The sequence below is a fragment of the Stigmatopora argus genome, chromosome 23 (genome assembly GCF_051989625.1).
Source record: "Stigmatopora argus isolate UIUO_Sarg chromosome 23, RoL_Sarg_1.0, whole genome shotgun sequence".
Lineage (NCBI taxonomy): Eukaryota > Metazoa > Chordata > Actinopteri > Syngnathiformes > Syngnathidae > Stigmatopora > Stigmatopora argus.
Window position 1 is genome coordinate 2,560,608 of NC_135409.1, and position 24,285 is coordinate 2,584,892.

Sequence of the window (24,285 nt, forward strand, 5' to 3'; positions counted from 1 at the left end):
CTTTGTCATCATCATCGACTCAACAAAAGCCTAATTGTCATCATACCCAGAAACTGCGTATGACGAAATTGGTAAATATATCTCTCTTTAATATCTCAGACAGAAAAGAAAACCGTTTAATACCAGACTCAAATCTTTTAACATGGACATAATTTTAATGCATGAAAAGTTGACAAACAACATTTTCAAAAGACGAAACACAAAAGTGATTGGGCCCACTTTTGCATCCAAAATAAAAAATTAGACGTTGTCTGTTCAGCAAAATTTCAAACTACAGTAAATTATCCATAGGCAGTTTTGGGAATTATTTCACGTCCCTGTATCGAGAACCGTAGATAGCAAACACCCGACACCTTTCGGGTCGGACGACGATCGTTCAAGCTGCTTCTAAAAAAAGGCATTGGCGGCAGTAGTAAAAGTTCATGGACTCGCTTTCCCAGAGTTCCTCAGCATTCCTCTTTGATGTAAATTTGTTCGTACGTATCGGCCTCCAGGTGCTCTAAGCGGTCCAGACGGTCCGTCTGGCCGTTGATGATCTCGTCTGGGGTCTTCATGAACCTGATGGAAAAAAAAGATAGCTTTGACTTTCTCGTTGCGACGGGACAATCTGCAGTCAGACGTCCTTACCTGAATAAAAGTCTTTGTCCAGGCTCTTTCCGGATGATGTTTAATTTGTAGTAGTGTCTCAGTGCGCGTGACATCTTCTCATATGTCATGTTGGTCCTGTTCTGTGAGCGCAGAGTATTACTAGATGTGAATATAGTGAATGACAGACATTTTCTGCCTTCCGCGTCATGTTGCCCGTGACCCGTTTTTACCTTGTGGTTGCCCCACAGTCTGGCCAGCCCGTTGGGGTCCATGATGCGAAAGACCTTGCTGTCAGGGTCTTCCCAGCGGATGTAATTCTCGTACCTGCTGTCTGACAGGAGCTGGTAGACATAGTCCCACAGCAGCCTGCAGTCTGTCAAGGAAAAGACAAGGCAAACACGTTTTTACATAAAGCAAGAAGTCGTTTGGGGATAAAAAAATATATATATTGTTTTTTTTGCCTGGCCGTATTTCGCTTTCGGTTAACAATATTCAGAATATTTAGAAATAGCAGAGTAAACGTGTTCTCTTATTCATCTCTCATCTCATTTTCGGAACTGCTTTATCCTCATTAGGGTCACGGGGTGTGCTGGAGCCAATCCCAGCTGTCTCTGGGCCAGAGGCGGGGGGCACCCTGAATTGGTGGCCAGCTGATCGCAGGGCTTCTCCTATTCAAGTTTAGGTAAATACAAAATTAAATAGAAAAAAACGCCCTTCCCACTCCCCAACAAAAACGTGACTTATATGCTGCAAAGAGATTTGTATCATTTTTGTTTCTCTTCATTTTGTATTATTTGGTAGGCTGGCGGCGAATGAACAATGAATGTTCCATTTAAGCATTGAACGAATGTTCATTCGGCATCAGGCTTCCCACTTCAAATGGATAGGGCGTCCGTCTATTACCGTCAATGAGTTAAACGGTATAATTTAGCCCGTTTAGCCTAACAGAAAGTGCAGTGGAATTTTTTTTCTTCTGAGAAACGTCTTGGCAAGTGTCCCTACAGTAGAAAATACTTCCTCCCGGAAAGTGACTGGAAGGTTTCCAGGTATTAAAAACCCGAAAGCGCTTTATACCTGCTATCCGCCCCATGGGCATCTGGTGATCCTCTGGAGGAGACACGGGCATGATGATGTTCCTGTAAAGTGTCTCGTCCTGCTGCTGTAGTAGGTGATGATGCGGATGCATCTGTTGGTGGCCCTTGACATCACGCCCGTTCTCTAAATGCCCGCCCCGGCTGTGCCTGAAGTCCAAGGCGGCGGCGCCGCCGCTTCTGCTCGCGTTTGGAAACAGAGGGTTCATGATGGCGCTGGGCATGAGCTGGATGACGCGAGGAGGAGGCCCCACCTCCTGGCCTCCGGGGCTGCCCAGACACGGCGCCTCTCTGGGGGTCGCGCAGCGGCCGTTGGGGGCGCCGGGAGAAACGGGCAGGGGGTACATGTCCTCGGGCAGGTGGTGGTTACTGTCGGGTAGCTGGGAGAAGGCCTGGAGGTGGTCTTCGCCGGACGCCCGTTGGTGGTTTGGCTCGGGGGGGGACTGTTGGGGGGGCGGGTGGTGGGGCGAGCGGGAGCGGTGGCGTAGTTCGATGGTCGGGGGGTGCTGGGCGAGGGGCTGGGGCACGCAGGGTGTCCGTCGTACCGTTTCTGTAGCGATGGCAGACGCGACAAGGCGGTTAATCAGCGTGGTTCAATTTGTCACGCAAGTCAGAGCAATGTTGTCGCAACAATGCCAGATAATTGCCACATTAGGATTCATGTCACTCAAGGGAGCGGGCGTGTTCGCTCAATAGACGGGGAATTGGCTTGACGACGGCTTGACGTGCACAAACTTGTTTCTCCTTTTTTTCACAACCGCAAAGGAAAACTAGCAAGTGCTGCATACTTATTTAGTCCACTAGTTTATGTTCATTAGCATAACAATCTGGCTATTCCGTTTTCCGTTTTAGCTTTTAAATGTCATTTTGATTGCCAAATGATCCATATGATTTCATTCAAGACTACAGAGATGGGGGGCATATTTACTCGTTATATTCTCATTACTCCCCTTGTGTTTTTTGATACATAAAAGTATCAATTCAATGACTTTTTGTATTTTAATTCAAATTAAAATATTAAAATTATTGAAAAAATGATTATATATATTTTTATATATAAAAATGAATGCAAAATGTCAAATACATTTTTTTAAAGTAAAAAAGACATATCCTAGTTGGATTTGGACATATTTTTGGTCATATTTTTCTAGTGGTCGATTAGTCGATTCTTTTTGGCAGCCTCAGAATAGTCCTCCTACATGACACTTGAAGTTAAATCCTTCCAAACAAATAAAAGACAATTTTCACTCAATATCATATATTACGTTATTGTCCACTTGGTGTCAGTCAAATTCTCAAATTGTTGACTACAGTTTAACATCCTCCCTCGCACCATTTGGATGCCGGGCAGTGACAATAAATCACCACCTCAAATGAGGAACTGTTCCGAAATGGACTGAATCATCTCTGGCAGCCCAATTTTATGGCTACTATGTAGCATGTTAAGCATTTCCTTGTAGAACTCGTTCTACAATGACCAAGTTGATTCTTGTAGTCACTCATTAGTGCCCGTAAGTTGTTTTCAGGCCGCCAAGTGACGGTAAAAATAAATAAATAAATAAAATGGAACGGGAGCGTTGGCTGACCTTCATGTTTCATGTGTTGCGTGGCGTTCTCGGGCAGCAGGTGGAAGGAATTTCCGGGAAAGTACCCTGAGGGGTAGAACACCTGGGGCTTCCTCTGCTTCAAGGTGTGTTGCAACAACTCGTATAAGACATCACCTGGAAAAATAAAACCCACAGGCTACTCATGATGGACTTTTGGAAACAGGAACCAACATGGTGGTTTTCTGTAGAATGCAACTACTTCTGCGATTTCCCTGCAATGTGAAGCTTGTGTAATGATGGAACAGTCACCCATTTACTCCCTAAAAACTGACTATTGTGTTGGAATTTAAGCATTTAAGCATTGTTGACAGAACTTAATGGGACGGAGTCCTTTTTACAACCCCGTCGTTGTCCTTTGAGTAGTCAGGAAAAAGCCAAAAGAGGAAGTTCGTTCAATGATTAACAGGATTTAACATGTTGGACAAATACCTTCAAAAAAAGAAGGAACAATGAGTTAACGTTTGGCAAAAAAAGGGATTTTACCCCAACAAGGAAAAACGTGTTAAAGGGAAGTGGGCTACTTTCAGTTCTCACTTTTTGGTATTGGGAAAATTGCTGTTTCCTGATTTAAGCAAAAATAAAATAGATCTCTAAACGTCTAATCCATTTTGACTGGGAGAGGCTGGAACTGATGTGGACATGCGTATATTGTTGTCAATGGTGGTTAATGGCAATTAAAAAATTTCGTTATTTGTCATTGCCCAAAAGGCCCAAGTGCAAAAGCGAAACTACACTTTAATGTTAAGTATGGGGCTATAAAAAAATGATCCTGCAAGCCCTGACCGCAGGTTTGGATAGTAACAGTAAAAAACCATTTCTTCCTAAAATGTGGAAGTATTCATGGTCACCACGAGTTTTACTGCACTCTCGACCACACTGCGCGTCATCTCTATTTTCAATTCCTCTTTCATATGACAAAGAAATTCAGTACTCTGTTTTGGGGGGAAAAGAGCAGACGCTTTTTGCTTGAGCCCGCCAGACTGCTGGTGTTGCCGGGGTAACAGTTGAGGTTCTCACTTCCTGATCAACTGTACCTTACTTCCTCTGACCCACTCCCCCCCTACTGGCTTGCTCTAATTAGCTTCCTTTTTGAAATACTTTATTGATTTGTTGATGTCGCTAATGTTTGTGGGACTGAGATTCCTGTTTGTCGATGTCGTACTTTCAGGTCATTCCAGGATTTGAGGATAATTGTTAAATCATTATACAAAATGCAAAAATAGGCATTTAAAACAAATAGCTTCTACAGTAATCCCTCGATTATCGCATCTTTACTTATCACAAATTCACAACCTGGTGATTTTTTTTCTCCGCTATTTATTTTTATTTTTTTTAAGTTTATAAAAATGTGAAAATCCACGCTGAAACTCGTAAGCGGAAGCCACTCTTCCTACTAGGACTCAGCACTGGAGGGATTTGCGACCGTTATTTTGATGATGGCGTGAATATGAAATGGTGTCATAAAAAATTTAATATTGATCTACAAGCTGAGCTAATCAAGTTAGTTCTAGTGTTGCATGGATACCATTTAGTTTTTTCTCCTAAAACTGTACAGATACCATTTTAAGGGGGGTTGTACTAAACTACTCCATACTTGAATACAAACTTTGATGGCTGCGCCATAGACGCCTTGACTCATTGTCTGGCCATTGACGGCAGACAAATGGATTGGTGACAAACTAATTGGTGGGAGGGTGCATCTAGACCAGAGGAAGAACAAATACTAGATCGAGTAGTTTGATATCTATTATTCATGAATACTGTTTGTAGCAGAAACTGTGAAGTGAAGGCTTATCATAAGTGCCCTGAAGTCAAAACATCCTTTCATTTCGGATTGGCCCTATAGTGTTTTACTGACTCGGTTAATAGTACCGGAGTGAGGGGAACGGTAGCGGAAGTCCTCTTTTGTGAGCAGCAAGAGGGCTTTTCCGTTCATCTGGAAGGATCCGCTGGTGATGGGCCGTAAGGCGAATTCTTTCTCGGCCCATCGGAGCCACTGGGCCACGTCGTCTCGGCTCCAGAACACCGGCTGCAAACCTGTAAGGGTGGTTGAAGACAAGTTGAGAAAAGAGGAAGCGGTGAAGTTGATGCAGCAGAGGAAGGAAGGAAGCAAGGCGGAAAGACCGGATGGATTGGGGGGAGGGTGGAAGAGAGGGAGGGGGAGCGAAACGGAACGGAACAGAACGGGGGGGGTCAGGAAAGAGGCCATGGCCGTAAAGAGGATATTGAGGAAGTGAAGATAACAGGACGGAGTGATTACGGGAACGGCGGTCATAAAGAAAAGTAGATCAGACGGGGGAGCTTGAAATAAAAGATTCAAAGCGGATAAACCGGAAAACTAATAACATTGGCCGGGCTTATTTGATGCTCTGATCCCTTTTTCCCCCCTCTGCTTTTTTTTGTTGTCCTCAAAACAAGCTGTTTATTACTGTGCGAGTAGCATGCCAGGTCACGCAGAGGAAACAGGAAGCACCTTTTTTCACCACAACAAACGGAAGAGAGATGATAAAAAACTTGTAAAGTCTTCTCGCTTTCTATGACTACAATTGAGTGCTGCATTTAATAATATTGTTGTTGTCATCTGAGGTGAACGACTTTTCTCATCTCAAGACACATTTCATGTTTTGTAACTCAATGATTGGCCTTGTGACCCATGCAGAACTCTTCAGGTCGCACATACTCCTCTAACACTTGGCCCTCTGCATCATGAAACGCACAGTTAAAAACATAGTTTTCTGTAGACCAGAAAGTAGGGTCACACCTATTATGACTACCTTTTTTTCCCTTCAGTGCTGAGTCCTAGTAGCAAGCAGAAAGACAGTGGAGTGGCTTCCGCTTGCAGGTTTCGCAATTTTAATAACTTTAAAAAGAAAAAGTTAAAATAATTAATAGCAGAAAAATGAATTTGCGATAATCGAGAGAAGACTGTATGTATATATGTATTTATATATGTATGTATGTGCATATATGTGTATATATATATATATATATATATATATATATATATATATATATATATATATATATATATATTTATATATTTTTGCCGAGTAAACGCAGCTTAGGGAGAAACACCACCAATTTCGTCATACGCAGTTTCTGGGTGTGATGACAAGTAGGCTTTTTGTTGTTGATGATGACGACAGGGCCTATGTCCGATTATTAATATAATATATATGTATTTATATATGTATGTATGTGTATATATGTATATATGTATTTATATATGTATGTATGTGTATATATGTATTAATATATGTATGTATGTGTATATATGTATTTATGTATGTATGTGTATATATATGTATTATATATATATATATATATATATATATATATATATATATATATATATATGTGTGTGTGTGTGTGTCTATGTATGTATATGTTGTGATTTATATAATATATTGTGTTTTTAGTTGGAACCTCTGGGAATAGTCCCAAGTCCCAAGTCCACTTTTGTTCTCTAGTTTGGCTGGGCATGCATGCGACTTTGAGTTCGAAATGTACGGCGTAATCACATCTATCGCCCGTGAATGGCAGCCATTGAGTTAAGCCATAGTGACTCAAACCATTACCAAATAAGACCCCTTAGATCAAATGTGCCCTCTGACACACATGTAGTAATCCAGCTATGCCTTAGTTTCATGACAGGAAACTTCAAGTGGAAAGATAAAAGAGCAATACTGACGCAGTATTGATGAAAGAGAAAAGCTGCTCATTTGTACAATCAAGAAGGAAAGGCAAACGGTATAGGAAACCAATACTTGGCCCCAAGTTCAATGTGGGGCCATTGTGTCTATTCTGGGATGTAACCCAGATCACAGAGAACACCATTTTGTGTTGGCCCAAGTTTCCCTCAGCGGCGTCCTAGCTTCGCCTGCACATGTCGAAGACGCACGCATGCAGATGCAGAGGCGCGCTGGTTGCCCAGGCAACACCTACGCGTTAAGGGACCAAGGAGGGGACGATGAGATCAGCGCTTGCTATCTCGTTTCAGCCTCACCGAACAGGAGCCCTTGACTTTTCTGAGAGCGGCCAGACGGGTTGACATTCGTAGTGCGGAGATCCTGGCAGGTCTCATCTCAATCTGTATTTTTCAGACTGTGTAAATATTTGGCCATTCAAAACATATAATAAGTGCTTTTTGCTATTTTGTTTTCCAACACAAAATCTCTCTGAATCACACCAACTTGGGGGAGGGTGTATCTCGGCCAGAGGAAGAACAAGTTTATTTTGTTTTTGGGCAATTGGTCAACAAATGGGCTTAAATCAGTTCAATCAGACCCAAATAATTATTTCCGTTAATTATTGCCGCTGTTGCCTCGGGAAGCAACCAATCTCCAGTCATTGAAAGAATGACGTTCGTACTAGAGCAATTTCCTACATAAGTATTGACCATAGTTGCATACAAAACACGTAACAACCATTTTTCTAATGAGAACAATTGAATTTCTTGGGAGAAAAAAAACTCTGGCCAACACGGCAAAGAAACTAAACGGATGAAAAGGCCTGTCTTTGCTAACATCACTTGCAGTTAAGTAACTCCTGCTTCCTGGCCAACAGCAAAATGGGTTTTGCGCTTTTTTTTAAACCGCCCAAAGTTGAGTGGGTCTCTTAGCTCGGAGGCATTATCAGTAAACCAGGGACTTTGTTCCAAATGCTTCTTTGGTAAATGTTTGCCTTGCCTCTCAAAGCAAAAGCAGGCGGATATTGACGTTGTGATTCCAGGAAAGAATCTTTTTCTGTCAAAATTAGGACAAAGAAGGAAGACATAAGGAGCTCTGGCCCTGACCCTCTGACACAGTGACTCAGGGACATGTGGCCACTTCCTCACCGCCGTACATCCCCTCTCCACACAAGCCGCTATCCCACATACACTTTTACTTTCCGCTTTTTAAGCGCAGTCAAAACAAAGGCATCATAAATCACGCGGACCCTTTACGGCCAGGAAGTAGCGCGACCTTTTTCTGATTGTTTGTCGTCGAGAAAGAGGAGCAAGCTAGATCTTGTAACCTCCTTATAACTTCCTTTTGTTCAATACGTCCCCCCCCAAAAAGTCTTACCTGTTTCCATTCGCCACCCGCCATATGCGTACACTCACTCTGAATTAAGCTCGCGAGCAAAGTCAGCATTTTCTACAACACCTTACACAAAGCCCACTAAACAAGGAGCAACAAACTCCTATTTTATAATTCAAGCCCAGCCAAATTGAAAGATGAAAAAGTTCGACCTATAGTGCGGAAAATACGGTAATTTGTGAGTGCGTCTCGTTGCAACCTCTAAAATACTCTTTTTAGCCTCCTATCTTCAGCAAATAAGAACCATTAATAATAAGCCACTAACAAAATAGAAAAACCAATGCAACTAGGAGAGAAAATGTAAAAATACACTATCAATTTACTTATATTCATGTTAATATTTTCATTTCAGAAAGAAATTCCGCTATTATTTGCATGGCACAGTATCATTTTATTTCGGCACAGCTAAGACAAACAGACTCAAGGACAGTTTCTTCCAAAGAGCCGTCACCATACTCAACTCGGGTTCGGTACCTAATCAAGACAAAAGTAAAACTCCATAGGCTGCTAACCACTTATTTATGTGACCACTTACTCACTGACTACTTAACTATGTTGACTACTTATTTATTGATTATTTATTTGTTGGTTGGTTGTTATTTGTGCACTTTATGGTGAAGCTTTAAATCTCATTATAGTTGTATAAAGACAATAATAGAATTCAATTGAAGTAACACATGCGATTTGTATTGTTGCGTCAGTGTCGGCAAACTTGTTGCAAATCCTGTTCACTTCATGATTATAACATGCATTGTGACGGTGGAGTCTGCTGAATACTGTTTAACTTTTTCGAAGTGGTAAAATACCCTCAACCCCTGAAACTTTCACATCAAGCTTAGCATCCTAAAATTGCGTTGTGTGTTACTTTGTGAAACTCATTGGCTGCGCTTGACAGAAATGATTCTCTATTAAATTTCAATCAGGCAGGTTATGCTTCCATAGTTTTAGGGTTGCAATTGGTCATATCACCAAAGTTAGTGCTTTAACACAATAGGGTTCAAACTTTTCTCTCTCCCTGAATTTAAGCTTGTTTTGCCGACCATGTTCAATAATATTTTCATAATTTCCTCCAACAAAAACGGGGCCCATACTTTGCACATGGATGATCGATCACTCTCGACTGCTGCTATTTTTGAAAGATTCATCACATTGTCACGCCAGTGTAACAAACCCGGCCCCCCGCCCTCTCTTTTAAAAACGCCATGCGGAGTGTGTCGCGAACAGGAGTAGAAGGGGGCCGCATTCAGCTCACTTTCTGGCATGTGAGAACAGTTTCCCTTTCAGAGGAGACGAGGGAGCGACTTAACACGCACGCAAGCAGGCACAACAACATTTATTCAGGAAGCACTGTCTGCCCACTCAGGAAATTCCTGAGGACAAGAGCCGCTTCCAGGGGCAGGAAATTTCCCCTCCGACCCCTACCGATGAGCTCCCGCAACGTGTCAAAGACGACACAAAAAAAGGGAGCAAAAGGGCATTCGGTTGCCCTGTGCCACTGTGGACCTCAATACGGTTACTCAGCGATCCCACCTCCACGCTCTTAACACAAAGATTCACTCATCCGCCCACACTTTGAGTACTCGTGAAAGGCAACAGGCAGTCTTGTTGCCATGGACATCACTTCAAACATTACTGCGATTGTGCCAATACCATTTCATCTGAATATGTGAAGCTTTGCAGTACTGGGAAGGGTTAATGGTGAGAATTCTTGAACGTGAGGCGCATTCTGTGACCCCCGCCACCCCCATCTAATCCACTTCCTCCCCAGGAAATGGAGAAGCCGGCCGGATTCTGCCCACACTGCAATTTCCTCCCTCATTCTTTTTCTGTCTTTTTTTAACCCCTCCCAGGCCTCTTCTCTTGCCTCACTCTTCATTTCCATCGGAAGCCCGAAAGGTGTCAGACCAAACGGCAAAAAAAAAATCGTTTCCCACCCGGCGGGTGATAATGTTTCAAATGACTGCGACGGTCTCGCGCCCCCTTAAACTTGTCAGGAAACAGCACTAAAAAGCCTTCTTCCTTGTTTCCCTTCTAAACGTCAGAAGTGCTTCCTGTAAATGTCATCCAGCAAATGTTCTAAGATCACCACGGTCGGAAACAGTTAAATATTGACGGATTTATTGGACGTAGTTAATCATTGATTAGTGTGAAGGAATACAAACAAGCACTTAAGTGAAGCGCTTCCTCATTGTTGGAATTTTACCTCTACCCGTGGCTGCCTTTGCTAGCGTTAAGAATCAACTCTCACCTCAGAAACATTCACTTTGCAATTCAATGAGTTTGTCACTTGTAGTTGTCCAATCTATTTGAGCTTGTAGTGTGGGCAGTGAATGAACGAGTGTTCATCTCAACCCCAGTTCTAATGGATTTGGACGTATGTCGCCGTAAATTGTAGACATAGAAAAAATATAGTCAATGCTAGCAGATTATAAATCACTAATTTAACGATAGCCAGGAAATTTGCCGAGCCTGGTGGTAGAGAAGCCCACCATATTTTTGAGAGGAATGATGACTTATGAGACATTCCAAGTCAATGACAATATTTAAAGAGTTTCTCAAAAAGCCAGTCTATAAATTCAGCTTTAACAAATGCATTTCAGTGCCATGACAGAGAGCTGGGAACTTCCACAAAACCTGAGGTGTGCACAGATATGCAACTGGCGAATATTCATTGGCGCCCGGCTCAATCGGATTGGACATCTACTCATTTGTTCGGTCGTTGCCAGTCCTCACCCTTCAAATGGATTGGACGTCTACTAGTGACAAACGAGCGTGAGATCAGTTTTAAAACATCTGCTTGGGTGGAGAAGTCCAACATGGCTGTGTGTGAGACTCACGCAGGTGCGCAGGCAGCCTGGCGGGCTTTTCCTCCGTTTGGCTGACCGGCCTGGCGGCGGGAGCGTGGACGGGGGAGGAAGTGGAGTTTGGCAGCGGGTTGGCGGAAGGGCTGAAAGAGCGCCTCTCCTGCTATGAATAGACACAGAGACACAAAAGCCAGGCTCAGTCAATGTGCCGTCGCCCGCCCTGAACCCAAACAGGCCCCCCGGCTAACCCCGCTCTTCCACGCATACACAGTCTGGCCTCGTCATGTTATGTGCTGGTCCAAAACAGGTTATTCTCGGCCGAATTAATCTCGGTCATTGACACCGGTGGGCAACATGCAAAAAAAACGGTTATTTGGATCGTCGACTAATCGACTGTTATGTTAATTGTCTCCTATCAAAATTAGTCTGCACTTTTATTTCTTTGTAACTGCAAATGGCCATTGCAAGAAGTATTTTGCAACTATCTCATTTTAAGGACCTGCTGATATTTATTGTCTTTTCACAATTTTTTAAAACATTTTTTATTGTGCCACATGGGAGTTTTGTGTGTACTTTTGTTGCAGTTGTTTACATTGTATTGTTTATTTAGAAAATGCAGCTGCAAAGACAAAGAAAAGGGTTAAAGGGAAAAAAATAAAGAATCGTGACAAAAACCTTCTCCAATAAGCATGAAGTAGTTGCTATTGCAATACGAACACTGTTTGGAAGAGGTAATATAGGCCAGATAGTTTAGTTTAGTGTGTTATGGTGAATGTGCAAACAATGTTAGTAATATGTCGTTCAAATATTCTTAATTGAAAGAAAAAACGATTTACAGTAATCCCTCGATTATCGCATCTTCACGTATCGCGAATTCACTATTTTGTGATTTTTTTCCCGCTATTAAATTTTTGAAATAAAAAAAAATGTTTTTACTGTTCATCAAAATGTGAAAATCCATGCTTAAACTCATAAGCGGAAGCCACTCTTGCTACTGGGACTCAGCATTGAGGGATTGTTTTCATATATATAATAGGGGTGACCGGACTTCGCAATTTTTCGATTATCGTGGCCATGTCTGGTCTACATTAACTGCGATATTCAAGGGCTTACTGTACATGTTTTTTCTTTGAAATATTGAATACAATAAGTACTTGTGACCCATAAATTTCCCACCAAATAGTTGTCAGATAATCTGATGATCAATTATACAATGATCCGATGAATTGTAGCAGCCGTTGTTACCATGTTTAAATTGCCGTGGCAGTTCAATAGTTTTCGATCTATTTGTCGTAAATGCGCTCGCTCACGTGGATTGAACACACACCACTCTTCACAAGTAGCTATTACGATAGGCATTTCGCCGTTCGGACTACTGAAGCCTGTCGTCATGACACTGCTGCACCAAATCTTGTCATGGAAAACCGCTGGGTCCAAACTGTTGAACGACACGCTAAGAGCAAGTGTTTACGAGATCTCGGCGCTATTTTGCCAAGTAGAAAAGACAACTGGACCACCGTGAATAAGTCACAAGCCCCAAGGGGTGTGCTTTTGTATTTTAGGTGTTTGCTTGCACAGCATAGGGTATTGCCAAGAATTTCCGGTGGAAGCCAAGAACCAATCTTTCCGTCTCCCATTTCCTCTTCCGTGCACAGACGGGATCTTTGAGTAGGCTTCCCAACAGATCTTTAGAGACACTTTCTAAATATTCTACCCGAGGGCGTTGGAAAAAATGGGGAAGCTGTCAGGTTGACACAGCTGCAACGCCACACAAAGGGTGTGCGAGTGACAGAACTGGGCTGGAGAGTGTACTCGCCATGACTCCTCATAGTGACGTCATACTGTCTTTGCTTATGACTTGTTACGACTCGCTAATAGGGACATTTAGCTGAGGAAAGCTGACTTGTCGTGCATCTGCAGAGCCATTGACAGCGACCCACATCCAATCCATCTGAACAGGTCGCCATCCTTTTCAAGTGGACGGATGTCCGGCCCTGTCGATGGCTGCGGAGCAGTTGATCTGCTGATCGTATTTGTATTTGGAAGTGTTGTTGTCTTAGAAATTGATGTATTTATATGTATTGTAAATCTGATCAACTGAATTAGGATTCGATTTTCAACAAGTACTAAGACAACAATTTATCATCGTCCTCTAATTGTGAAGCAACTAAAGTGCTTGTTTGTCTGGGAAGATGTTATTAATTCTGACAGCTATTTTTTTAAAATAAAAAAACAATTGACTACTAAAGTAGGTGTGGATTCATTCGATAATCAATTAACTCTTATTATTGTGGCAGCCCGAGTTGGTAGATTTAAAAAGATACCACAAAGATGACTAAAATATACGAAAAACGCAGTATTTATCAAATGTCCTTTGTTTTGTAAAAAATAATATTGAAATGTAATAACAGTGGTATATGCAATGTTTATATCACGCTATGGTGCAAACGCTATGGCTACTCTTGTAATAGTTTTGTGTAATAAACATGAGTAACAGAGAAGTTTTGGAGGAAAAAAATTCAATTTTGAACCAGGCATACTCGTTTATCGTTCAAATCATCTTAAAAATTCATCTCAACCGACTTTTTTGTTGTTGTTGCAAATTTCTCTGTGTCGGCGTCAGTCACGACACGCGCGGCGTGAGGAGCAACAGATGAATGTCCAAAAGCAAAACAAAAAGCAAGACCAAAAAAAGCCTTTGAAACCTTCAAGTTGATCCGGGCAGCCCATCGCGATGTGTTGCGTGGGTTAGTTACCTTGGTTGCAGCAATGGGTGATTCGGACATGATCGCCCTTCAACTTGTTTCTTTTGCCCCCAAAAAAGACGTTTGGAGCCGCGGACAAGTTGTCGTCAGCCGTTTTCCGCTACTGCTGCCGCGCCATAGCTCCGCGTGGCACCGAAAACCGAAAATGCGGGGACAAACTTCTTTTGTCTTGTCGTGTGTGTTTCCCTTTCACGTGTCGGCGGCGCGCACATAAATACTAAAGCCCCTTCCTGGAAGAGCGGCGCGTGCGCGCTCTTTCTCTCTTGCGCTCTCTCTCGCTCTCGCTCTTGCTCTTTCTCTCTCTCTCTCTTTCTCAATCTCTCTTTCTCTCTCACTCTCACTCTCTCTCCCTCTCTCTCTCTCTCTCTCTCTCTCTCTGTCTCTCTCTCTCTCTCTCTCTCTGTCTCTCTCGCTCTGTCTCGTTTCCCTCGCTCTCTCTCGCTCTCTCTCGCTCTCTCTCTCGCTCTCTCTCGCTCTCTCGCTCTCTCTCGCTCTCTCTCTCGCTCTCTCGCTCATTGATCCGGTCGTGTGTGTAAAACGGCGAAATGACGTCGATTCCCAGCACGAAGCCTGGCCCACTTTTAAAGGGGAACACGAGGCAGGAAATGCACATTTTCATTCACTTGGCATATTTCATAACGGCCCGTATTAAAAAAAAAGTGACAGAGAAAAACTGTGGCTGCCATTGACGGCTTTAGACGTCCAATATATCTCCATAGGAAAAGGCTGGCGACGATTATTCGCTGCCAGTCTCTCAGTTCCAATGGATTGGACAGCTGTTGCCATCAATTACACTGAAATTGTGAGTGTCCCGCCCTGGCTGTGTGTGCGTGTGTTGTGGTTTGACCTGAGGCGTTCCACAATGTTGTTGTGTTACCACAACTAGTCCATAGAAACATTACAAAGATTCCTCCTGAAGCCTAGTAAAAAAAAAGTCAGTGTGAGCAACTCAAATCACTTAAGTACCTAAATCAGAACTACTATTGGAGCTATTTATATTTCACTATCGATCTTTGCATCACTAAGTGAATCTACTGTATGGAAAGCAATTATTTATTCCCTTGACTTCATATGTAGGTCAAAAGCTTCATATCATACTATAATATTTTTATAACTACGTTGTACCGCCCTCGTGCGGCCAACATGACGAGTAACACTTTCTGAAAAACATTGCTTATGGAAATTGTATATATAATCTAAATTCAGTATTTTCTAGGAGTACATTTTATTTTGTTTCTTGATTTCTTACAGTGCATTTGTTTTTACAGTGTATTCATTGGTGTATACAAATAATATTTGTGATAAGAAAGATTGTATGTACTGAATAAGAAAAACAACAATGTAAATAAAAGTGGACGGACAGGGAGTGACCCAAAAATGCCCAAAAATCAATAGAAAGTCAACTGACTCAAGATCAACACGAGGTGACCCAAAATAAACAGGACGTGACCCAGAAATGTCCAAATACTAATACAAAGTGACACAAAATCAATAGGAAATGACCCAAAAATGTCCAAAAACATAAGAGGAAGTGACCCGAGTTCACCGAAAAGGATCCAGAAATGCCCCAAAATCAATAGGAAGTAAAGTGATGACTGACTCTAGTGGGTCTTTGTATGGATACCAGTATGTGAAATACTGAAACCTGTTAATGTGAAGCAGGCGTAATTTTAAGACGCTTGCGCTTTTTGGAGGAAAAAAAACGCACAGATAACCTACGATAGCGCAGCCATGAAGCTATATGTGTTGACAACATGCCTCTGCAAGCACAGGCAACACAGCTGATTTGCTCTAAAAATGGTCACTTACTCTGACATTTTGCAAGCACGTCACGACCCCCAAAGGCCTGCCCCTTGTGTATTCTGCGAGACCAGAGTGGTCATTATTAGATGTTACAAATGTCAACGCGCCCCTAAACCTAACCTAGTGATTTCACGGCGACTTTGTTAGCGCTTCAAATAAAGCCGTTTCTGGACTTTGGGGCGTTATGTAGTGTACTGCCCACACTTTCTTAAAAATAACCAGCAGCGGGTGGCAGCCAGACAAGTGTGGAGATCGAGCCAGAGCCAAAACAAGTGTGATATATCGCCCTAGAATAAGCCCGCGAGATGAAATGGATGCCTCTCTCTGACTTAAGAGTTAAGTGTAAGGGTTTTATTAAGCTAAAAAAAATTAAATACAAAATAAACAACGTAGATGCCAAAGAGAAAATAAGATGGATTCAGCCTGTGGGTTGCAATGGCCCACTCAGTGATGCTAAATAAGCAGTGACATTCAACAGCATAAGTGGCTACTTACAGTCTGAGTTGACTGTACATGACACGACAAGGCAATGCAGATGTGAAAAATAAAATCAATAATTTTGCCTAAGCTTAGCCACTCGTGAAAGTGTAATGAATCCCCGACGCAATATTTGCTTGTGATGGGGGAACTATTCAGAGTTGAATTAATGACGTCCTGAAACATTAAATTCGCCAGACAAGTGGGCCCTAATTTGCACAAATGTTTTTTTTCTTTTAAATCATATTCATTCTTTTTTCTTATTATTTCTTGTGATTTGTTAGAACACAGGTTTCAAACTCAAAGCCCGTGGGTCTTTATTTAAAGATATATATTTAAAAAGTGTGTATTTACAGTGGTTCTATTGTAAAAATTAATATATATATATAATATATATAATATATATATGGTTTTATTATTTTTACATCAATATCGTAACTAAAAATGAAAAATTATTTCAGATAAAATTGAAAATCCTGCTTACTTGTTCTTTGAACTAAAAAACTATAACGATAAAAAGATGATTTATTGTTTTTCTCATTTTTACTTAAAACTATGATAATTGCTTTTAAGAAGCTAAAAAATGGTCAACAAAGTGGCAAATTATTATTTTATCTTATTCATGGACACAAGCTGTGATTTTATGACAAAGTGCTGTATATTATAACTGCAATATTGCCCTTTTTTGCTTCACATTTCCTCTATTGCTCCTTTGGTTTATGAACAAAACGGCCCCCAAATGTCACTCCCTAACTCTTAGCAGTGGTGGGCCGTCAGGGCCTTCAAGGCCTTCTCTGCTGGCCTAAGAAATATCTGAATCATATTATATTTTGTCCATCAATACTTATTATTCCAAATGGTCTGTTAGCTTCCTTCCATTGCTTTCCCCCCTGGTTGCACTGCTTCCAGATGTGTTTTCATATTGAAGCATTTAACCAGTCACATTTCAGCCATTATTTGTTGCCAGATCAGATCTGCCTCAAAGCCTTCAAAATCAGTTCTGCGGGGTCTGCTGCATTAAACAAGACTGTTGCTTTTAACCAATCAGATTTCGAATTGGCAACCCCACAATGATTTTTCATAGGCGTTGGCATTTTGCGTCATTGCTTTCACCAACTATGATTGGCTAGCAGGCGGGCCAAAGGAGCCACAGATCGCAAACTCCACCCACAATGGCCGACAGAAGCAAAAACAAATGGATTCTGTTGCAGATTCGCTCACAAAGCTATTTTCCAGACGGACTTTTCCAGAAAAAAATGGACATCATTAAGAAAGGGCGGTCAACTCCGAAGCTAGCAAGCCTGTTACAGCCGGGAAAATGGTGTGTGCGGCACTTTCAGTGCGCTAACTTAGCTCCACAAGCAAATAGTATATTGTTGTGTTGATTTAAAGCCATTTTCAAAACGGACTATGCCAGAAATATGACAGGACAGGCTCGACTTTCATCATTAGCTTCGATGGCGATAGGAAAGAAGGAAGAAAGAAAGGAGGATGGATATTGTGTACAGTTAAAAATGATTTTTGGTGAGTAAAATATGGCTATATTCCTATAATATTTCAATTGTGGGCCCGGTTCTGATATCTGAAAAGCTCCAGTGTTTGTATTTAATCACTAAATGCTGCTAGGATGTGGATTTTATCCCAGTTTACTTTTTGCCATTTCGCCATTGACGTCCATCGCTGTCTTTTCCTGAGGAAATCACCCCCTGGCCTGGTTGTAATGTCTCAAAAGCTCCAGTATTTGTATTCAGTCAATAAATGCTGCTAGGAAGTGGATTTGACCTCATTTTAGTGCATTTTTTGTCATTTCACGTATGGACGTATCGACGTTCATCGCTGTCTTTTTACCGGGGAAATGATACTCCGGGCCCGGTTCTGATGTCTAAAAAGCTCCAGTATTTGTATTTAATCAATAAATGCTGTTTTCGGCTGGATTTTACCCCATTTTCGGGCAATGTTTGCCCGTACGCCATTGACGTTCATCACTGTCTTTTTCCCGGGAAAATCGCCCCCCTGGCCAGGTTTTAATGTGTGAAAAGCTCCAGTATTTGTATTTAATCATGAAATGCTGCTAGGAAGTGGATTTTACCCCATTTTTGTGCATTGATTTATTGATTATCTTTCATGTGTCGCAGCTCTTGCTGCAGTAGAGGTTTTAGAGCCATAAAATAGTTTTTGAGGGTTGGATTGATACGTTGAAGGTGCTACGAGAAAATGCACCGACCGCCACTGACTCTTAGTATTGATTTCCATTTAACAATATTTTTCCCCATATTATCCTCTTAATAATAACCAAAAATCCACTCCGCTACTCTCATTGCGTATAGAGCATGTCTGACAATCACGTCTCTAAATTGCCATCCTTCCATTGAGCAAAAAAAAAGAACGACTGCAGTAATGAACGCGCCCCTTTTCTGTTTCCCAGCGTGCATTGCGAGGAAGGAGCGAGTGAGCGAGCAATCAAGGGAGAGCGAGAGAAGGTGGGTTACTTGGCTGGGTTGCTTGGAATTATCAGGAGGACAGCAAGGAAGCAGCAGCGCGCCTAAAATATAATAATAATAATAAAATAAATAAATAAAAATCATCATAATAATAATTCAGCAAAAAAGCAGAAGCAGGGAGGGTCTTTAACATCACTGTCAACCGCTCAGGTAATTTGATTTCTTTCTTCCAACACTCGGAGGGAGATTCTCACACAATGGAGCTATAAAACGCAGCTTTCCCGGTTGTTGTCTTGGAATCCCCCGCATCGGCATTAAAAGGGGGTGCAAAGAGATTGCGTGCTTCGTTGAGCTTTTATTGTGGTGGCGGCGATGGTGGTGGAGGTGGTGAGGGGTTCTCAGCTTTCCGCAGGGATTCCCTTAGCATCATCTGCAGCCCTTAGCCCAGTCCAATAGTGTCATTCCTGGGCCGGGAGGGATGTCCGTCCACCAGTGTGGGGTGACGTTCTGGACTACCAGCGTTTTATGATGTTCGCCAAAAAATCTGTTCAGTCATAAATTGGCATGTGCAAACCATTTGGACCAGCAGGGCTGAAGGAACTAAAGTCCAGCGCCGTCAATGGCACCAAAAGATGAGCGTTCACATACAGTCAGGTTTCAATGGACTGGATGATCACGGTTTCGATGTTAAATTTGGGTCACCCCCAGATTTTAAGTGTTTATGGGTCACTTTCTGAATTATTTGATTTTTGGGGGTGTTTGCAGGCCACTTCCTGTGGATTTTAGAGCTTTTTCAAGTCACGTCCTGTTTCTATTGGGTATTTTTTCCATGCTGGAATTTAACGGGAGTCAGAAATAAATGGGAATGTTTTTGTCAAAATTTGGGGCAATCATACATGAACTATTGTGCACATTGATGCTAAATTTATAGTCTTGCACTGAAAAATAATAAATTAGTCAGACTTCTTTTCTGTGTTTAATTAGAAGGGGGAGCTATGAATTCATGTAGTTGGAGTAAAATTACTCCCAAAAATATTAAATATGTCAGATTTATGAAGAGAATAGTACCAGCCAAATAAGTGTCCTTTTCGGAGTTGAATTCAAAATACTTTAATTTCTGATTTACCAATTATACAGTAGACCTGACAAATGCTTATTGTCTGTATTAGCAAGCTAAGTTGCCCGTTTCTGCGGCGTGGTTGGCATACTTTCAAAATGTTCTGAACTCCTGCTTCAAAGTAGTGTAGCTTAAAGTTTAAAAAAATTAAACTGAACAAATTGAAAGCACAATTACAGTTCTTTGTTTTACCTCACTGGCTTTAAAGCGTGATTAGTCAACAAAATAAATTGATTAAATTGTAGGGAAGTTCTAATTTTAGCCCAGGTAATTGATACAAAGGGACTACGCATGACAAAAATAGAATATGTCCATTATGGCAGTATTTCAAGCATCTGTGTTATTCTGTCCTAACAAATCAATACTTGGCAGTGGTGTATTAATGCAATATAGTATATCAGCTTCCTCATAAAAGCCGCACTGCTCTGACAAATTAAGCACTTTACTGTATTAGTGGTAGATTTTGCACCTTTTGTCCTTAATTCAGCAAGTCCAACCCAAAATAAAGGCTGTCATTCAATCAGGTGAAAGCGCAAATCCTTGAATATGGATGCTAACAAAACGTCAGAGAGGATATGGATTATTCATCGGCTCATCCTGTCGTCGTAAACGCTCATTATTGTCTGCTTGAGGATGGATGACACTGCTTTGTCATCAATTAATGATTGTACGATTAGAAAATTGACCTTTTTTTGTGCCCTGGTTAAGCCGCGCGATGAATACGACCGCGATTTCAACTTTAAAAGGCACTATGGGCTAATTGTGTGGATGGCAGAGGGACTTATCGATACCAAGCGAGTCATAGAAGGGGTTAGAACTGTTAGTTCTCATGGAATTCTAGTTTGCAGGCTATTGTTGATGTTCCTCTTCTCGTCCTTTAAATCCACTCTTGGCTGTTGGTGAAACCTGACTAATTCCTGTCGCCGTTCTGCGCATCCTTAATGCGGCCACTGCAGTGAGAAGCATGGTGAGGTCACCGATGGGGAAATGACTCGCCAACGTGGAGGCGCCTCCAGTGTTCTGTCAGCGTTCTCAGTTCGGAGAATCTCTCTTTGCAAAAACCCCAAAACTTTTTTGGCTTCGGAAGCCGCGAGATGCAAGTTCCAATAGCGAGCGAAGGCGAGAAGTCCAAGTTGTTTCGTGTGTTGCGCTTTCGCACGCTGAGGTCTTTCATTCTCCTGGCAAGATTTGCTGTGATTCCAAATAAGAAGCAGACTTTCACACCACCCTCCCACAAGCAAGTGAACAGGGTGGCTACATGTCGAAGACCGAAGTTCTTAAGCGGAACGAAATATGATTAGGATCATCGGGAAAAGTAGGAGTAAGCCACACCGCTTGCACTCGTGAACCCGCAGCTCAGACTGTCATGAATAATAAAAGCTAAGTTCCAGCGCTCCTGCTGTCACTAAGGAAACACGCCGATTCCTCTAAGCATGATAGTCACCCAATGCTGCGTGTTGGATTATTGTGTGCGTGTGTATATTAAGGGCAATTTGCGCTAAAAATCTGAGTGTGGGATGGGATGGTGCCAGAGGAAACAGAATTGGTGAAAATCTGCTAATCTATTAATTATTATTTTTAAATTATTATTGTACTCCTATTTGCTTTAATCGCATTAAACACACGTTGGAGTCAGGAACGACAGCAAATAGGTTTTACAAACCCAAAGAATTCTTGAATAAAGCCTCAAATAATGAATGTAAATGAAGTAAATTCAGAAGATGTACCATTAACAAAAGACACCAATATGGGAATTTGTTTGTTCCTTCCCTCGAAAGAGCCCCCAAAAATGTGTTAAACATTAACATTAAACATTTCAAACATTTATTCTCAAAGTGTAGTATCTTAAAACCTTGATGCCGCTAGACGTCCAATCCATTTGAATTGGGAGGACTGAAATGGATTGGACCTCTACCCGTGATAAACTAATTGCAATTCACCGCAGAAGGATGAAATGAGACGTGAATGGACGTCTATTGCCATCAATGAGTTCTAAACCTCTTTCAATTCTGATCTATTAATGAAGTGATCTTAAATATTCACATAAAGTAACCCAATAAATATCCATCACTTGTGTTTCATCACATTTAATAGTACCGTTCCCTAAATGATATTCAATTTCATTTATATTTAAATTGTTCAGATTGCAAGCGAACATGAATTTACATGACCGCCTGTCTTCTGGTAATTTGTGTCACACTTTGAGATGTAAAGTCACACGGCTTGGTCGTTTTCATTATGCAAATGACAAATCGACCGCTGGTGGCGAGTGGACGTGCTCGGGGTGCCGGAGCCTACCCCTGTCAACTAGGCGGGGGGCATCCTGAATTGTTTGCCAGCCAATCACAATCTTAGAAGCATGAGCGTTGCTGTTTGAGATTGCATGAAATCCTAAATATTATTGGGTGAGTTGTATATTTTTAAGTGTGTGCTCAATTGGATGCAGTATGTTTTAATCTGTCTTTTATTTACGTGTTCATCAATCCTGGTATTTTATGATATGAATAGCGATGAAAGGCTCATGGTCATGATTATCTTTATGATATAGCGATGTGACAATTATCAATCTATTAGTCAGGAAGTGGAAAATTTTAGTAGCCTGAAACCTGTGCTTCAGTGAACCTTTGGGAAACAAAGTATCACAATATATCATAATTTCCATCTATTGTCACACCCCTGATTCGCAATGATTTCTTTTGACCTACACTCGGAATTTACGGTATTCATCCAATGTCGTTCTCCCTTTTGTAGGACTTTTTTTCACAGCAAACTTCCTCCGGCCTGACCGCCCACCAGCCGCAGTCGCCATGAACTACCTTCGCCGGCGTCTCTCAGACAGCAGCTTTGTGGCCAACCTGCCCAACGGCTACATGATGGACCTGCAGAGGCCCACCCCGACGGGTTCCTCCACCTCCTCGCCAGCCTCCCCGGCCACCGAGCGACGGCAGCCCCTGTGCGTCCCGGCCCAGGCTCCGAGTTCGGGCCCGGGCTCCTCCGGTGCCGGCAGCTTCCTCAGCTCCTTCTCTAGCGTGGTGAAGAGCGCCCAGATGGCGCAGAATGTGGCAGCCGCCGCGCATGCCAAGTCGGCGGCGACCACCGCCGCCGCCACCGGTGCTGAGGGAGCCCCAACAGCAAGCGGTCCACCTCCTAAACCTGTTGCCCGCAAACCCAAGATCTTGCTTGTTGTTGACGATCAACACACAGATTGGTGAGTACTTATTTATGGAAATGCTTTGAGAACATTCTCCATTCACTCCTATTGACTTTAAATCAGACGCCCAAAAAGTTTTGGGAATTTGATTGAATTCATTTGACTCCATGGCCAGCATTCTTGGACCCATAAACAAAAATCCACAGAAATTAAACTTGGAGCTACAAAATTGGTAACACTGACTCCTATCAAAATGTCGCTTAGAATCCCACTGAAACATTCAAATGTAATTTTCCCATTATTTGTATATCAACATAACAATGCAAAGAAACTGATCAGGTTCTCTTTGACCAAAATGTCCCTGTTTTTGACCCAAAAGTTCCAACTCACATGAAAGCAATTTTAATTCTTCAATTCTATATGTTTTCCTTTTCATCTACTTAACTCTTTGACAAATATAATTCCTTTTAGGATTAGATTTATTAGATTTTAGTCTTCTTACATCTATTTGTCGGTCCATTGCTCTAAGGCGGGCGATTTTCATCAACTGATTGCCAAGCGGGGCTACACACTGGCAATTTTCCCTTTTAATTAGTAGCTATTAAATGCGATGAAGAGGTGTTATAGGTCGATTTTGCGCGCTAAGCCCGAAAAAATAAGGCAAACCAGGCTTTCCCTCATCGTCGTGCTTTGCCTTTTTGCACAGTTTGCGTGCCCCCAAAATGCTACAGGAAGGACATGCTTTGTCATGACTTCAAATCATATGCTTCAAATCTGATAAAAGCCCATTAAAGAGGTTCGAACAGTACGAGGCAGCTTCAATATACTAGATCCCTGGAAATCAACGCTCAAGATGCAGAGTAGTAATTCCTTTATGACGTAAGCCTGACCGAATAAAGCACTAGCATCTCATGAATTGTTATTTTGTAGCCTGACATCAGTGGGGAGCTGATGTGTTACTCTCTATTTCCAGCCTTCTGAATTAATCATCAGCAGGGATCATTACACGGCAGCACTAAAGGCTCTGTGGGGATGATGCCCAAGTTTTAAAACCATCACTAAATTAATCCACCCCGCTGACAGCCATATGATGAGGATTGCGCATCCCACTTTCTTCCATGTGAGAAAGACTGACCAGTTTTCGCTCAGACACGTGGTGTGTATGTCCGGAGGGTCCTTCACACCTCGCTGCTTTGGAAATGACTCTACACAAAGGATAAATAAGTTTGATAACAGTTTAATAGTGGAAAGTGCGCAGTTATAAAAGTTGTTATAGATTGAGGTCACATCATCGGTGATATAGAACATTGTTGGTTGAGGTTTTTAAAATCTATTTTCTCCTTATGACCAATATGTGGCG

General features: G+C 41.9%; 2 protein-coding genes across 5 annotated transcripts in view; one reads left to right on the forward strand and one right to left on the reverse strand.

The window, feature by feature from the left end:
- Nucleotides 1–68: 68 nt before the first annotated feature.
- On the reverse strand, nt 69–14,223 carry etv6 (ETS variant transcription factor 6). Of its 3 annotated transcripts, none has more exons than XM_077594322.1 (8): nt 13,928–14,223; nt 11,205–11,331; nt 5,159–5,323; nt 3,266–3,400; nt 1,663–2,229; nt 819–961; nt 628–728; nt 69–558 (listed from the first exon to the last, which is right to left on the reverse strand). In XM_077594322.1, exons 1-8 carry the CDS (start codon nt 13,955–13,957, stop codon nt 447–449), a joined length of 1,380 nt encoding a protein of 459 aa, XP_077450448.1. In that variant the 5' UTR covers nt 13,958–14,223; the 3' UTR covers nt 69–446. The 3 variants fall into 3 exon arrangements, with proteins under 3 accessions (XP_077450448.1, XP_077450447.1, XP_077450449.1); XM_077594321.1 differs by having other exon boundaries at nt 11,205–11,334; XM_077594323.1 differs by lacking the exon at nt 11,205–11,331.
- Nucleotides 14,224–18,654: 4,431 nt separating this feature from the next.
- syn3 (synapsin III) overlaps nt 18,655–24,285 on the forward strand; it is a 41,542-nt gene continuing 35,911 nt past the window's right edge. For both annotated transcript variants that reach the window (XM_077593775.1, XM_077593776.1), the window contains exons 1-2: nt 18,655–18,867; nt 22,526–22,982. In XM_077593775.1, the coding sequence (XP_077449901.1) occupies nt 22,582–22,982 (401 nt within the window). In that variant the 5' untranslated portion in view covers nt 18,655–18,867; nt 22,526–22,581. The remainder of the gene's footprint in view (nt 18,868–22,525; nt 22,983–24,285) is intronic.

Excerpts from the sequence above, each read along its gene's own strand:
- etv6 (XM_077594321.1), bottom strand. The coding sequence starts at position 13,957 with ATGTCCGAATCACCCATTGCTGCAACCAAG. Across the intron at positions 729-818 it reads GACTGTGGGGCAACCACAAG|AACAGGACCAACATGACATA; the intron begins GTAAAAACGGGT and ends CTGCGCTCACAG. Across the intron at positions 559-627 it reads GGACAAAGACTTTTATTCAG|GTTCATGAAGACCCCAGACG; the intron begins GTAAGGACGTCT and ends TTTTTCCATCAG.